This window comes from Motacilla alba, chromosome 1A (genome assembly GCF_015832195.1).
Source record: "Motacilla alba alba isolate MOTALB_02 chromosome 1A, Motacilla_alba_V1.0_pri, whole genome shotgun sequence".
Classification (NCBI taxonomy): Eukaryota; Metazoa; Chordata; class Aves; order Passeriformes; family Motacillidae; genus Motacilla; species Motacilla alba.
Window position 1 is genome coordinate 668755 of NC_052031.1, and position 14122 is coordinate 682876.

The window sequence follows — 14122 nt, forward strand, 5'->3', positions numbered from 1 at the left end:
GACACCCATTCCCGTCTGCCCCACCCCGTGCCCGGCACGGCCCCGCGGGACTACAACTCCCAGCGTGCCCCGCGGCCGCGGGGCCGCCATGGCGCGTCACGTGATCGGCGGGGCACTGCCGGCACCGCCCCGGGACGGCGCGGGGACATCCCGGGACATCCCGGGACACGGGGGACACCGCGCCATGGGGCCGCAGGGCCGCCAGCACCCCCGGCTGATGCTGCTGCTGCCGCTGCTGCCGGCGCTGGTGCCGGTGCTGCTGCCGGTGCTGCTGCCGGTGCTGCTGCCGGTGCTGCTGCCGGTGCCGCCCGTCGGCGCCGCCGCCGCCCGGCCCAACTTCGTGCTGGTGCTGGCGGACGATCTGGGCTTCGGGGACCTGGGCAGCTACGGGCACCCCTCGTCCGCCACGCCGCACCTGGACCGGCTGGCGGCCCGCGGGCTGCGCTTCACCGACTTCTACAGCAGCGCCGCCGTCTGCAGCCCGTCCCGGTACGGCACGGCACGGCACGGCGCGGCATGGCCCCCGCGGCGGGAACCGCAGGGACAAACGGGCGGGGGGGGAGCGGGGTGTCCCGGGATAAAGCTGGGTGTCCCGGGATAAACGGGAGGGAATGGAGCTGGGTATCCCGGGATGGAGCTGGGGTGTCCCGGGATAAACAGGAGGGTATGGAGCTGCGGGACCCGGGATAAACGGGAGGGAATGGAGCTGGGTATCCCGGGATGGAGCTGGGGTGTCCCGGGATAAACGGGAGGGTATGGAGCTGCGGGACCCGGGATAAACGGGCGGGGTTGGAACTGGGTGTCCCGGGATAAACGGGCGGGGTTGGAACTGGGTGTCCCGGGATAAACGGGCGGAGGTGGAGCTGGGTGTCCCGGGATGGAGCTGGGGTGTCCCGGGATAAACGGGCGGGGGATGGAGCTGGGTGTCCTGGGATGGAGCTGGGGTGTCCCGGGATAAACGGGCGGGGGTGGAGCAGCGGGACCCGGGATAAATGGGCGGGGGATGGAGCTGGGTGTCCCGTGATGGAGCTGGGTGTCCCGGGATAAACGGGCGGGGGTGGAGCGTTGTATCCCAGGATAAAGCTGAGTGTCCCGGGATAAACGGGAGGGTATGGACCTGGGTGTCCTGGGATGGACCTGGGTGTCCTGGGATGGAGCTGGGAGTCCCGGGATAAACGGGAGGTGAGGGCCCCGTGGTGTCCCGGGAGGGATGGAGGGACAGACTTCCGTGTCCCGGGACAGACAGGGCTGTCCCAGTGGCCGTGTCTGCGTCCCGGGACAGAGAGAGCTGTGCCGCGGTGTCCCGGGCCGGGCGCGGGCCGTGCCGGTGACCGTGTGCGTGTCCCGGGCCAGACAGACGGGGCTGCCCCGCGGTGTCCTGAGACAGACAGACAGGGCTGTGCCGCGGTGTCCCGGGACAGACAGACAGGGCTGTGCCGCGATGTCCCGGGGCAGATAGACAGGGCTATCCCGCGGTGTCCCGGGCCAGACAGACGGGGCTGCCCCGCGGTGACCGTGTCCGTGTCGCGGGCCGGGCGGTGACCGTGTCCGTGTCCCGGGCCGGGCACGGGGCCGTGCCGGTGACCGTGTCCGTGTCCCGGGGCAGACAGACAGGGCTGTGCCGGTGTCCGTGTCCGTGTCGCGGGCCCCGCGGTGACCGTGTCCGTGTCCGTGTCCGTGTCCGTGTCCGTGTCCGTGTCCGTGTCCCGGGCCGGGCGGTGACCGTGTCCGTGTCGCGGGCCGGGCGCGGGGCCGTGCCGGTGACCGTGTCCCGCCGCAGGGCCGCGCTGCTGACGGGCCGGCTGCCGGTGCGCTCCGGGATCTACCCGGGCGTGTTCGAGCCCGGCTCGCGGGGCGGGCTGCCGCTGGCCGAGGTGACGCTGGCCGAGCTGCTCCGCGGGCGCGGCTACGCCACCGCCATGGTGGGCAAGTGGCACCTGGGCTTCGGGCCCAACGGCTCCTTCCTGCCCGCGCACCACGGCTTCCAGCACTTCCTGGGGCTGCCCTACTCGCACGACCAGGTGAGCGCGGCCGGGAGCGGGGATGGGCCTGCGGGAAGCCCGGCCGGAACAGGGGCGGAGGAATATTTTTTAATATTTAATATTTATAGTTTTAGCGGTTTTTAATTTTAAAAATATGTAATTTTTCCTTAATTTATCTCTTATATTTAGATAAATATTAAATAAATGAATGAATGAACGGATAAAAATATTGCAGAATCTTAAGTATTAATATTAAACATTAGAAGTCAGAGATATATAAATATTAACTATTGATAGAATATTATAGATAAAATATAAACTAAAATAAAATGTAAATATTCAATAGTAAAAATACTAAAATATAAATAAAATATAAACTGAAATATAAATAAAATGCTATTATATATATTATATTATAATATGTAATATATAATATGTAATATATAATATATAATATATAATATATAATATATAATATATAATATATAATATATAATATTATTTATTATATGTTGTATGTTATATGTTATATATTTATTATATATATTGTATATTATATCCTATATATAATATATAATATATAATATGCTATATATTATATAATATATTATATATTATATATTAATTATATATTATATTGTATATATTATATAATATATATTATGTGATACATTACATGTTATATATCATTATATAATATATTATATATATTATATACTATTAAATGTTACTAAAATATACTATTATAAAGCAAATGTATTAATTAACTAAATTTAGTATTTCAATTTACCTATAAAATATTGAATAGGTATATTTAATAATATAGTATACAATACACTTATGTATATTATGTATTTTATTACTAATGTGTTTTATAATATATGTACTTATATACAAATATACATACTTTTATATATAATATACTTATATAATATTAAATAATTAGATTTAATATTTAATAATGATTAATATCTAATATTTGTTTAATAAATAAGTTGGGGATTTATTGCAAGGATCTCCCCCATGGATCCACCTTGGGCAGCACAAGAGCCCAGCCAGGGCTGCAGCCAAGAGGAACCAAAATGGTCCCAATATGAACCCAAGATGGTCCCAAAATGAACCAGAATGGTCCCAAAATGAACCCAAGATGGTCCCAAAATGAACCAGAATGGTCCCAAAATGAACCCAAGATGAACCAAAATGAATGCAAAATGAACCAGAATGAACCAGAATGGTCCCAAAATGACCCCAAGATGGACCCAAATGGTCCCAAAATGCACGAGCGCTCCCGGGGTCTCTCCCTTGGCTCAGCTCTGCTCCATTTGCCCCTTGCAGTTCATTGTCCCGTTCCAGCTTTAGCCCAGGCACTCCCACCCTGCTTGTTTGTCTCTCTGCAGCCCACGCTGTTTGTGCTCCTGGCCTGAGCTTTGGCTCATTTGTCCTTGGTCCCAGCTGGAGCAGGAATTGTTTTGTGTCCCTGCTCTGTGCAGAGAGCTCCCCATCCCAAAACATGAAGCCCGGTGTGGGAAATGAATTTGCAGATACTTTAGAAAAACAGATAAAAATGTCCAAAAAATGTGAAAGTGTCGGACGAGGGATCCCGAAGCGGCGCTGGGGTCCCAGCCCGCGGCGTTCCCGTGTTCTGCAGGGGCCCTGCCAGAACCTGACGTGCTTCCCCCCGGACACCAAGTGCTTCGGGACGTGCGACCAGGGCGTGGTGCCGGTGCCGCTGCTCTGGAACCAGAGCATCGTGGAGCAGCCCGTGTCCTTCCCCGAGCTGGTGCCGCGCTACGGCCGCTTCTGCCGCGAGTTCATCGCCCGCTGCGCCCGCCTGCGCCAGCCCTTCCTGCTCTACTACGCGTCACACGTGGGGACACGGGCTGGGGACAGGGCCAGAGGGGACGGGAGAGGGGAGGGGAAAGGGGAAAAGGGGGAAGGGAAGGGAAGGGAAAAGGGAAGGGAAAAGAGGGAAGGGAAAAGAGAAAGGAAAAGGGAAGGGAAGGGAAGGGAAGGGAAGGGAAAAGGGAAGGAAAAGGGAAGGGAAGGAAGGGAAGGGGGAAGGGGGAAAAGGGGAAGGGAAGGAAAAGGGGGGAAGGGAAGGGGAAGGGAAAAGGGGAAGGGAGGGGAGGGAAAAATGGGAAAAAAGGGGGAAGGCAAAAAAGGGAAAGGGAAAAGGGAAAGGGAAAAGGGGGAAAGGAAGGAAAAAGGGAGAAAAGGGAAGGGAAGGGAAAAGGGGAAGGAGGGGGAAAAGGGAAAAAGGGAAGGGAAATGGGAAAGGGAAAAGGGGGAAAGGAAGGAAAAAGAGAAAAGAGAAGGGAAAAGGGAAAGGAAAAGGGGGAAGGGAAAAAGGGAAGGGGAGGGAAAAGAACAAGGAAAGGGAAGGGAAACGGGGAAGGGGAAAGGGAAGAGGGAAGGGAAAAGGAAAACAAAAAAGAGAAAGAAAAAGGGTAGGGAAAAGGGAAAGGGGGGGGAAGGGAAAAGGGAAGATGGAAAAGGGAAGGAAGGGAGCCCAAGCCCATGGGGAGAACAGGGCAGCATCTCCCCTCCCGCCTCCCCAAAATCTGCTCCTGGATGACCTGGGCTTGCTGTTCCCGATCCTGCTGGGATGGTGCTCTAGGCTGCTGCTTCCTGCAGCTTTCCCCTCTTCCCCGCGCCACTCCCGGGGAAAACCTCCCACCCCGGAGCTCCCCGCTGTGCCACCGCCGCTGGGGCTCGGGGACAAACCTCCTGCGGCTGGTGGCTTTTGTCACCTCCCCCGGGGGGCTGGCAGGGATGCGGGGGGGGGGCCTTTGTCACCTCCCGGTCCCCAGGGGCTGAGCCCGTGCCCGTCCCTCCCCAGCACACGCACTACCCGCAGTTTGCCAGCCGGGAGTTCGCGGGGACGACGCGCCGGGGACCCTTCGGGGACGCGCTGGCCGAGTTCGATGGCTCGGTGGGACAGCTGCTGCAGGCCCTGCGGGACAACGGCCTGGAGAACTCCACGCTGGTGTTCGTCACCTCTGACAACGGGTGAGGGGCGCAGCTGGCGCGGGGCACCCGGGTGGCAGCGCCGGGCGTCACCCCGGGTCCTGCTCTGGACACGGGGGACAGGGGGGACACGGGCTGTGAGCTCGGTGTTCTGTGACAGGAACGTCCCAGGGGTTGGGCCAGGCGTGTGACACCCCCCCCCTCAGTGTGACCCAGGGGTTGGGCCAGGTGTGTGACACCCTCCAGTGTCACCCAGGGGTTTGGGTCAGGTGTGTGACACCCCCCAGTGTCACCCAGGGGTTGTGCCAGGCCTGTGACACCCCCAAATGTCACCCAGGGGTTGGGCCAGACGTGTGACACCCCCCAATGTCACCCAGGGGTTTGGGTCAGGTGTGTGACACCCCCCCAGTGTCACCCAGGGGTTGGGCCAGGTGTGTGACACCCCCAAATGTCCCCTAAAGTTTTGTGCCACCAGTGTGACACTCCCAAATGTCCCCCAGGCTTGTGACACCCCCTAAATGTCCCCCAGGGGTTGGGTCAGGTGTGTGACACCCCCAGTGTCACCCAGGGGTTGGGCCAGGTGTGTGACACCCCCAAATGTCCCCCATGCTTTGTGCCACCAGTGTGACACCCCCAAAGTCCCCCAGGCATGTGACACCCCCAAATGTCCCCTAAAGTTTTGTGCCAGGCGTGTGACACCCCAAGGTCCCTCAGGCTTTGTGCCACCAGTGTGACACTCCCAAATGTCCCCTCAGGCTTGTGACACCCTCAAATGTCCCCCATGCTTTGTGCCATGCATGTGACACCCCCAAATGTCCCCCATGCTTTGTGCCACCAGTGTGACACCCCAAAGTCCCCCAGGCTTTGTGCCATGCATGTGACACCCCGAAATGTCCCCTAAAGATTTGTGCCACCAGTGTGACACCCCCAAATGTCCCCTAAAGTTTTGTGCCAGGCGTGTGACACCCCAAAGTCCCCCAGGCTTTGTGCCATCAGTGTGACACCCTCAAATGTCCCCTCAGGCTTGTGACACCCTCAGTGTCACCCAGGGGTTGGGCCAGGTGTGTGACACCCCCAAATGTCCCCTGGAGGTTTGTGCCACCAGTGTGACACCCCCAAAGTCCCCCAGGCGTGTGACACCCCGAAATGTCCCCTAAAGCTTTGTGCCACCAGTGTGACACCCCCCCAAAGTCCCCCAGCCTTTGTGCCACCAGTGTGACACCCCAAATGTCCCCCAGGCTTTGTGCCACCAGTGTGACACCCCAAATGTCCCCCAGCCTTTGTGCCAGGCGTGTGACACCCCCAAATGTCCCCAGGCTTTGTGCCAGGCGTGTGACACCCCAAAGTCCCCCAGCCTTTGTGCCAGGCGTGTGACACCCCAAGGTCCCCCAGCTCCCTGTGCTTGGTGACACCGCCGTGGGGGCCCCTCGCGGGCGTGTCCCAGCCCCCGGGGGTGGCGGCGTCCCTCTGGCCCGGGGTGGCCCCGGTGACAGGTGTCCTCGTGTCCCCGTCCCCAGCCCGTCCACGCTGCGCATGGCGCGCGGCGGCAGCGCCGGGCTGCTCCGCTGCGGCAAGGGCACCACCTACGAGGGGGGCATGAGGGAGCCCGCCCTGGCATACTGGCCCGGCACCATCGCGCCAGGTGAGCCGCGCCGGGCCGGGACAAACCCGGGACAAACCCGGGACAAAACCGGGATAAAACCGGGATAAAACCGGGATAAAACTGGGATAAAACCGGGATAAAACCGGGAGAAAACCGGGATAAAACTGGGACAAACCTGGGATAAAACTGGGATAAAACCGGGATAAAACCGGGATAAAACTGGGACAAACCTGGGATAAAACTGGGAGAAAACTGGGATAAAACTGGGATAAAGCGGGGACAAACCCAGGACAAAACTGGGATAAAACTGGGACAAACCCGGGATAAAACTGGGACAAAACTGGGATAAAACTGGGACAGACCTGGGACAAAACTGGGACAAAACTGGGATAAACCCAGGCCAAACCCAGGCCAAACCTGGGACAAACCTGGGCCATACCCGGGACAAATGTGGGACAAGCCCGGGACAAACCCAGGATAAAACTGGGACAAAACTGGGACAAACCTGGGACACAACTGGGACAAAACTGGGACAGACTGGGGAAAAAACTGGGATAAAACTGGGACAAAGCTGGGACAAAGCTGGGACAAACCTGGGACAAAACTGGGACAAACCTGGGACAGACCTGGGCCAAACTTGGGCCAAACTGGGGACCAACCTGGGCCAAACCCACACCAAACCTGGGCCAAACCTGGGACAAAACTGGGACAGACCCCGGCCAAACCTGGGCCAAACTTGGGCCAAACTTGGGCCAAACCCGGACCAAACCCGGACCAAACCCGGGCCAAACCCGGGCCGGAGGCGGGCCGGAGGCGGGCCAGCAGGTGCCGCTGTCCCGCAGGGGTGACGCACGATCTGGCCAGCACGCTGGACATCCTGCCCACGCTGGGCGCCCTGGCCGGCGCTGCGCTGCCCCGCGCCGCCCTGGACGGCTTCGACCTGAGCCCGCTGCTGCTCGGCACCGGGAAGGTGAGGCACGCACGGGGAGCTGGGGGCTGACAGGAGGGTGTTTGGAATGGACACGGGAAATGATAGCGACGGGATTGTGATGGGAACGCGGGGTTCGCACGCAGGAAAGATGGGTTTTATTAGTTAGTTTAGAATCGATTAGAAGAAATAATTGAATTATTATATTGTATTATATTATATTCTGTTATATTATATTATATCATATATTATATTACATTATATTATATTATACAGTATGTCATATATTATATTATATTATATTATATTATATTATATTATATTATATTATATTATATTATAAACAATATTATATAATATCATAATTATATATTATATATTAGAATTATTATATATTATATATTATATATTATATATTATATATTATATATTATATATTATATTACATTATATAATAGTATATTATATCATATCATATTACATTAATTATATTATATTACATTAATTATAGTATATTATATTATTTCAATTATATATTATATTATATTATATTATATTATATTATATTATATTATATTATATTATATTATATTATATTATATTATATTATATTATATTATATTATATCATACTATATTATATTATCCCAATTTTTTCATGCGGTAAATCTGTTTTTATTAATTAATTTAAAATAAATTATGATAATTAGAATTTATTACAATTATTATATTATAATTGATTATCCATTAACAATTATAATATTTTTTAATGTTTTATAATATTTTAAAATGTATTTTAAAATATATAATATGATATGATATGATATGATATAATAAAATATAATATAATATAATAATATAATATAATATAATATAATATAATATAATATAATATTATATTATATTATATTATATTATATTATATTATATTATATTATATTATATTATAAATTATTATTATAACCCAGATTTTTCATGCAAAAAAGCTGGGGTTTAATAATTTATTTTAAATCAGCTATAATAATTAGAAGTTATAATAAATATTATAATTATAATTTTTTATCAATTAACAATTGTCTTATAATATCTAATACTATTTTAATACTATTTTAAAATGTGGTTTAAAATGTATTTTATAATATATTTTATAATATATCTTATTATACCTTGATAATATCTTTCATGATTTCTTTTAATGTATCTTTTATAATTTCTTTTATAGTGTCTTTTATAATGAATATAATGTAATATAATATAATATAATATAATATAATATAATATAATATAATACATTACAATATATAATATAATATAATATAATATAATATAATATAATATAATATAATATAATATAATACAATACAATATAACATAGCATGACCTATCCTGGAGGAGCGGCCGGGCCGGGGCAGCCCGGTGCGCTCCGTGCCCGCTGCCCGCCCCATCCCCGCGCTGGGGCCGGCTCCGTGCCGGGGCTACCGGGGCTACCGGGGGTACCGGGGCTACCGGGTGTACCGGGGGGTACCGGGTGTGCCGGGTGTACCGGGGGTACCGGGGGTGTGAGGGGGTGCCGGGTGTGTCGGGGGTACCGGGGTACCGGATTGCCGGGGTACCGGGCGTGCCGGGTCCCTGCCGGGGGTACCGGGTGTGCGGGGCTACCAGGTGTACCGGGGCTACCGGGTGTGCGGGGGGTACCGGGTGTGCCGGGGCTACCGGGTGTGCGGGGGTACCGGGGGTACCGGGGTACCCGGTGTGCGGGGGATACCGGGGTACCTGGTGTGCGGGGGGTGCCGGGGGTACCGGGATACCCGGTGTGCGGGGGGTATCGGGTGTGCCGGGGGGTACCGGGGTGCCCGATGTGCGGGGGGTACCGGCTCCATGCCGGGGGTGCCGGGTGTGCGGGGGGGGTAGCGGGTGTGCGGGGGGCACCGGCTCCGTGCCGGGGTCCCGGGGTACCGGAGATACCGGCTCCGTGCCGGTGGTGCCGGGGTCCCGGGGGTGCAGCGCTGCCGCCGCCGTCCGCAGAGCCCCCGCCGCGCCGTGTTCTTCTTCCCGCCGGCCCCCGACCCCCTGCACGGCCCCTTCGCCATCCGCCTGGGCAAGTACAAGGCGCACTACTACACCCAAGGTCAGCGCTGGCGTTCGGGGCGGTTTTTGGGGATTTTTGGGGGGGATTTGGGGATGAGCTGCGGGAGGCGGCGGTGGGCTCAGCCCGGGGGCTCCTCAGGTTCCTTCCACAGCGGCACCACGCCGGACCAGGCGTGCCACGGGCTCACCCCGCTCACCCCGCACCTGCCCCCGCTGCTCTTCGACCTGGAGGCCGATCCCGCCGAGAACTACGACCTGCTGCGGGGCCAGCCGGGCCCCGAGGCGCTGCAGGCGCTCAAGGACATCGCCCTGCAGCGGGTGCTGCTGGAGCAGCGCCTGCAGTTCGGGGAGAGCCAGATCGGCAAGGGCCGGGACCCCTCGCTGCAGCCCTGCTGCGACCCCGGCTGCGCCCCCAAACCTTCCTGCTGCCGCTGCTCCCCGCAGGGGCGCCCCAAAGGCTCCTGGCCCAGTCCCCAGTGACCCGGCCCGGCCTCGGGGGCGGCTCGGGGAGGCCCTGGACTCGCGGGGAGCCGGGGTGGAACGGGGTCAGGGAGACCCCAAAGGAGCAGGGCCCCGTGATCCCTGTGGGACGTTCCAGGGGAGGACTTGGGCGGGATCCTGACCCGTTCCAGGATCATTCTCCAGACATTCCAGCACCTTCCCCAGAGCCAGGGCAGCTCCTGGGAGCCGTGATCCGCTGGAGCAGAGGGAATGTCCCAGATCCAGGGATCCCAGCAGGGACCAAGGGCACAGCGGGATGGGATCCCAGAGACACCAGCTGGTGACAGAGGGGACACCCCTGGGTGGCAGCAGCAGCGCAGGTGGCCCTTCCAGAGATGGCAGCTCCAGCTGTCCCCATGGCTGTCCCTCTCAAGGACGTTCCTGGGGCTCTGGGATGGCAGCTCCAGCTGTCCCCATGGCTGTCCCTCTCAAGGACGTTCCTGGGGCTCTGGGATGGCAGCTCCAGCTGTCCCCATGGCTGTCCCTCTCAAGGACCTGTCCCAGCACTGGCACACCTGAGGCTCTGCTGGGGAGCCTGGGCTGCAGAAGTTTCTCCCTCTCCCCATCCTCCCCTCCCTCCTCCCCTCCAGGCCCAACCCCGCCCTTTTCCCCCAAATTGTCCCATCCTTGTTTTTCCCAGGAGACCGAACTGGGCTGTAAATGTGGATAATGGGTGTGTGATTTTTGGCCACGGGAATCGTTTTTTTTTTTGCAGTAGCTGGGAGTGGGGCTGGGCCAGGACCCCAGGGTGGTGACACTGGCAGTGTGTCCCCTCTCGCTTCCGTGGACAAGGGCATTCCTTCCGGGATAAAACGTGGAAGGGCCTTGTCTTGGGATTTCCATGTAAATCACTGCTTTGTCTTACACCCTTTCTAATTAATATTGCTGCAATTAATGGTTTGATTCCTTATCTCGTGGCTGTTTGCAGTGAATTGTTTCTAACCCCCGATCTTTGCCTCTTGTGGAAGGGGCATGGGTTTGGTTTTAGGATCGCCACGCTGGAGAATTCCATCCCTAAACCCCCACCAGGGGCAACTCAACTTTAATCCAAGGATTAAACCAACTCGAGCAGCCGTGAGGCAGGCTCAGGGCAGGAGCGTGGGCACAGCAGGGCACAGCAGCCCTGGCACCGGGGCTGGGCTGGCCCCGCAGCCACGGCCCCGGCTGGGGCTGCTGGAGCTCCTCTGCAGCCAGAACTGGACCTGCCGCCCCTCCTCTCACCCCGTCCTGTCCTTCAGGAGCTCCAGCATCTCCTGCAGCTTCCTGAGGAATCGTGCCAGGGTGTCTTTTGGGAAGGAAATGTCCAGCACCGGCGGGCTGAACTCCGGTTCTGGCTCCGGTTCTGGCTCCGGTTCTGGCTCCGGTTCTGGTGTCTGTGGTTCTGGTGTCTGTGGCTCTGGTGTGGGTGGCTCTGGTGTCTGCAGTCCTGGTGGCTCTGGCGAGTTCAGCGTGGCCGTTGGTGGTGGCGCTGGCCCTGTGGGGCTGGGCCCGGCGTGGGCGAGGATCCAGGAGTGGAAGTGCTGGGTGGAGGTGAAGATGCCCGGCCTCCTGGCCCGGGCGCAGCCCCTGCCCCAGCTGGCCAGCCCCACCAGCCAGAAGTTCTCCTCAACGTTGTCCTTGCAGACCAGGGGACCCCCGATGTCCCCCTGCGACAGGAGAGAGGGGTCAGGGTTGGATCCTCTCTCCTGCCTCCTTCCCGACTCTGCCGGAGCCTCCGTCAGCTCCGGCATGGCCACACCTGGGGCTGCCGGGAGCACTGAGGGGGCTCTGTGGGCATGGTGCCAGCCTTGGGGACAAGGGGACACGGGGCAGGGACACGGGGATGGGCAAGGGACAGCCGCCAGTGGTGGGGACACGGGGCTGGGAGGGCACCGGGCCAGGCCCAGGCGGTGCCAGGCCATGGCTGGGCTCAGGGTCCCTGTGCTGGCTCTGGGGGTCCCACGGGGCCGTGTTGGGGCTCAGGGTCCCTGTGCTGGCTCTGGGGGTCCCACGGGGCCCTGTTGGGGCTCAGGGTCCCTGTGCCCAGCCCCGGGCCCAGCCCCACCTGGCAGGTGTCGATGCCGCCCCGCGGGTACCCCGCGCACAGGTCCTGGGGGTGCACGGCCCCCCCGTACCAGCGGCTGCTGTTGCACAGCTGGACGTCGATGAGCCGCACCTTGGCCTCCTGCAGCACCAGGCGAGGGCTGGGGGCTGCGGGCACAGAGGGCACTGAGCACCCGGCACCTCCCCGGGCTCGGCCCCTGTCCCTCCGTGTCCCTGCCCGGGGCTCCGTGCGCGGCCCGGACCCGGCTCTGCCGCTTTGGCCTCTGCCCTGCGCCGGCCCGGCCGCGTCCCCGCGGTGCCCAGCTCGTCCCCAGCCCCGGGGGGCACTGACCGCTGTCCGGGGTGGCTCTCCAGCCCGCGATGTAGCAGGTTTTCAGCTCGGGCACCGCCAGGGAGCCGTCGGGCACGCAGCCCAGCTGGATGTAGTCGCTGCACGCCACAGGCTGGTCCAGCTCCAGCAGCGCGATGTTGTTCCTGGCCGTGACCTCGTCGTAGGCCTGGTGCTTCAGGATCTGCTTGATCTGGAACACCTCGGCTGCGGGGCCGGGCTGGGCCAGATCTGTGGCCCCGACCACCACCTTCCACTTGAGGACATCCCTGGAGGCCATGGAGTGACAGGGAGCAGTGACCAGGAGCAGTGATCAGGAGCAGTGACACAGAGCAGTGACAGGGAGCAGTGACAGGGAGCAGTGACACGGAGCAGTGACGTGGTGCAGTGACGGGCAGCAGTGACACGGAGCAGTGACACAGAACAGTGACAGGGAGCAGTGACACGGAGCAGTGACATGGAGCAGTGACGGGGAGCAGTGACGGGGAGCAGTGACACGGAGCAGTGACAGGGAGCAGTGACGGGGAGCAGTGACATGGAGCAGTGACAGGGAGCAGTGACAGGGAGCAGTGACACGGAGCAGTGACGGGGAGCAGTGACAGGGAGCAGTGACGGGGAGCAGTGACACGGAGCAGTGACAGGGAGCAGTGACAGGGAGCAGTGACGGGGAGCAGTGACAGGGAGCAGTGACGCGGTGCAGTGACACGGAGCAGTGACACGGAGCAGTGACATGGAGCAGTGACACGGAGCAGTGACGGGGAGCAGTGACACGGAGCAGTGACAGGGAGCAGTGACACAGAGCAGTGACACAGAGCAGTGACGCGGTGCAGTGACACGGAGCAGTGACATGGAGCAGTGACGCGGTGCAGTGACACGGAGCAGTGACACGGAGCAGTGGCACGGAGCAGTGACAGGGAGCAGTGACACGGAGCAGTGACAGGGAGCAGTGACAGGGAGCAGTGACGCGGTGCAGTGACACGGAGCAGTGACACGGAGCAGTGACAGGGAGCAGTGACACGGAGCAGTGACGCGGTGCAGTGACACGGAGCAGTGACACGGAGCAGTGGCACGGAGCAGTGACAGGGAGCAGTGACACGGAGCAGTGACAGGGAGCAGTGACACGGAGCAGTGACGCGGTGCAGTGACAGGGAGCAGTGACACGGAGCAGTGACGCGGTGCAGTGACAGAGAGCAGTGACATGGAGCAGTGACAGGGAGCAGTGACACGGAGCAGTGACAGGGAGCAGTGACACGGAGCAGTGATGGGGAGCAGTGGCACGGAGCAGTGACAGGGAGCAGTGACACGGAGCAGTGACAGGGAGCAGTGACAGGGAGCAGTGACATGGAGCAGTGACAGGGAGCAGTGACAGGAGCAGTGACACGGAGCAGTGACAGGGCTGGCACAGCCCAGCAGCTCCCAGCCCTCTGCTTCCCACAGCAGGGAAGGGATACAACAATGGAGCAGCGCATGGTGGTGCAGCCTGGGCACCTGGCCCTGCTGTGGGGACATCCCTGACATTGCTGGGGGAGCATCCCTGACCCTGCCAAGGGGACGTCCATGCTGTGGGGACACCGCTGATCCTGCTGAGGGGACATCCCTGATCCTGCTGAGGGGACATCCCTGCTGTGGGGGCAACTATGACCCTGCTGTGGGGACACCCCTGATCCGGCTGAGGGCACATCC

The 14122-nt window shown here is 57.1% G+C and overlaps 3 protein-coding genes across 3 annotated transcripts; 1 reads left to right on the forward strand and 2 right to left on the reverse strand.

Annotated features, from left to right (window-relative positions):
- Positions 1-105: 105 nt before the first annotated feature.
- On the forward strand, positions 106-10978 carry ARSA (arylsulfatase A). Its single transcript, XM_038155480.1, has 8 exons — positions 106-489; positions 1781-2021; positions 3631-3849; positions 4822-4991; positions 6467-6591; positions 7395-7522; positions 9505-9607; positions 9707-10978. Exons 1-8 carry the CDS (start codon positions 185-187, stop codon positions 10045-10047), a joined length of 1632 nt encoding a protein of 543 aa, XP_038011408.1. The 5' UTR covers positions 106-184; the 3' UTR covers positions 10048-10978.
- A 94-nt stretch (positions 10979-11072) lies between these two features.
- Positions 11073-11871, reverse strand: LOC119708732 (acrosin-like). Its single transcript, XM_038155482.1, has one exon. The coding sequence runs from the start codon at positions 11796-11798 to the stop codon at positions 11286-11288; it is 513 nt and encodes a 170-aa protein (XP_038011410.1). The 5' UTR covers positions 11799-11871; the 3' UTR covers positions 11073-11285.
- Positions 11872-11881: 10 nt separating this feature from the next.
- Positions 11882-12734, reverse strand: LOC119708731 (acrosin-like). Its single transcript, XM_038155481.1, has 2 exons — positions 12443-12734; positions 11882-12258 (listed from the first exon to the last, which is right to left on the reverse strand). The coding sequence occupies exons 1-2, from the start codon at positions 12717-12719 to the stop codon at positions 11978-11980; spliced, it is 558 nt and encodes a 185-aa protein (XP_038011409.1). The 5' UTR covers positions 12720-12734; the 3' UTR covers positions 11882-11977.
- Between the last annotated feature and the right edge of the window lie 1388 nt (positions 12735-14122).

What these genes read in the sequence shown, in the direction of transcription:
- LOC119708732 (XM_038155482.1), bottom strand. Translation starts at nt 11,798, where the DNA reads ATGCCGGAGCTGACGGAGGCTCCGGCAGAGTCGGGAAGGAGGCAGGAG.
- LOC119708731 (XM_038155481.1), bottom strand. Translation starts at nt 12,719, where the DNA reads ATGGCCTCCAGGGATGTCCTCAAGTGGAAGGTGGTGGTCGGGGCCACA. An exon ending in GAGAGCCACCCCGGACAGCG is followed by an intron (nt 12,259 to 12,442) that starts GTCAGTGCCCCC and finishes CTGTGCCCGCAG; the next exon opens with CCCCCAGCCCTCGCCTGGTG.
- ARSA (XM_038155480.1), top strand. Translation starts at nt 185, where the DNA reads ATGGGGCCGCAGGGCCGCCAGCACCCCCGGCTGATGCTGCTGCTGCCG. An exon ending in TGCCCTACTCGCACGACCAG is followed by an intron (nt 2,022 to 3,630) that starts GTGAGCGCGGCC and finishes CGTGTTCTGCAG; the next exon opens with GGGCCCTGCCAGAACCTGAC. An exon ending in TTCGTCACCTCTGACAACGG is followed by an intron (nt 4,992 to 6,466) that starts GTGAGGGGCGCA and finishes CCCCGTCCCCAG; the next exon opens with CCCGTCCACGCTGCGCATGG.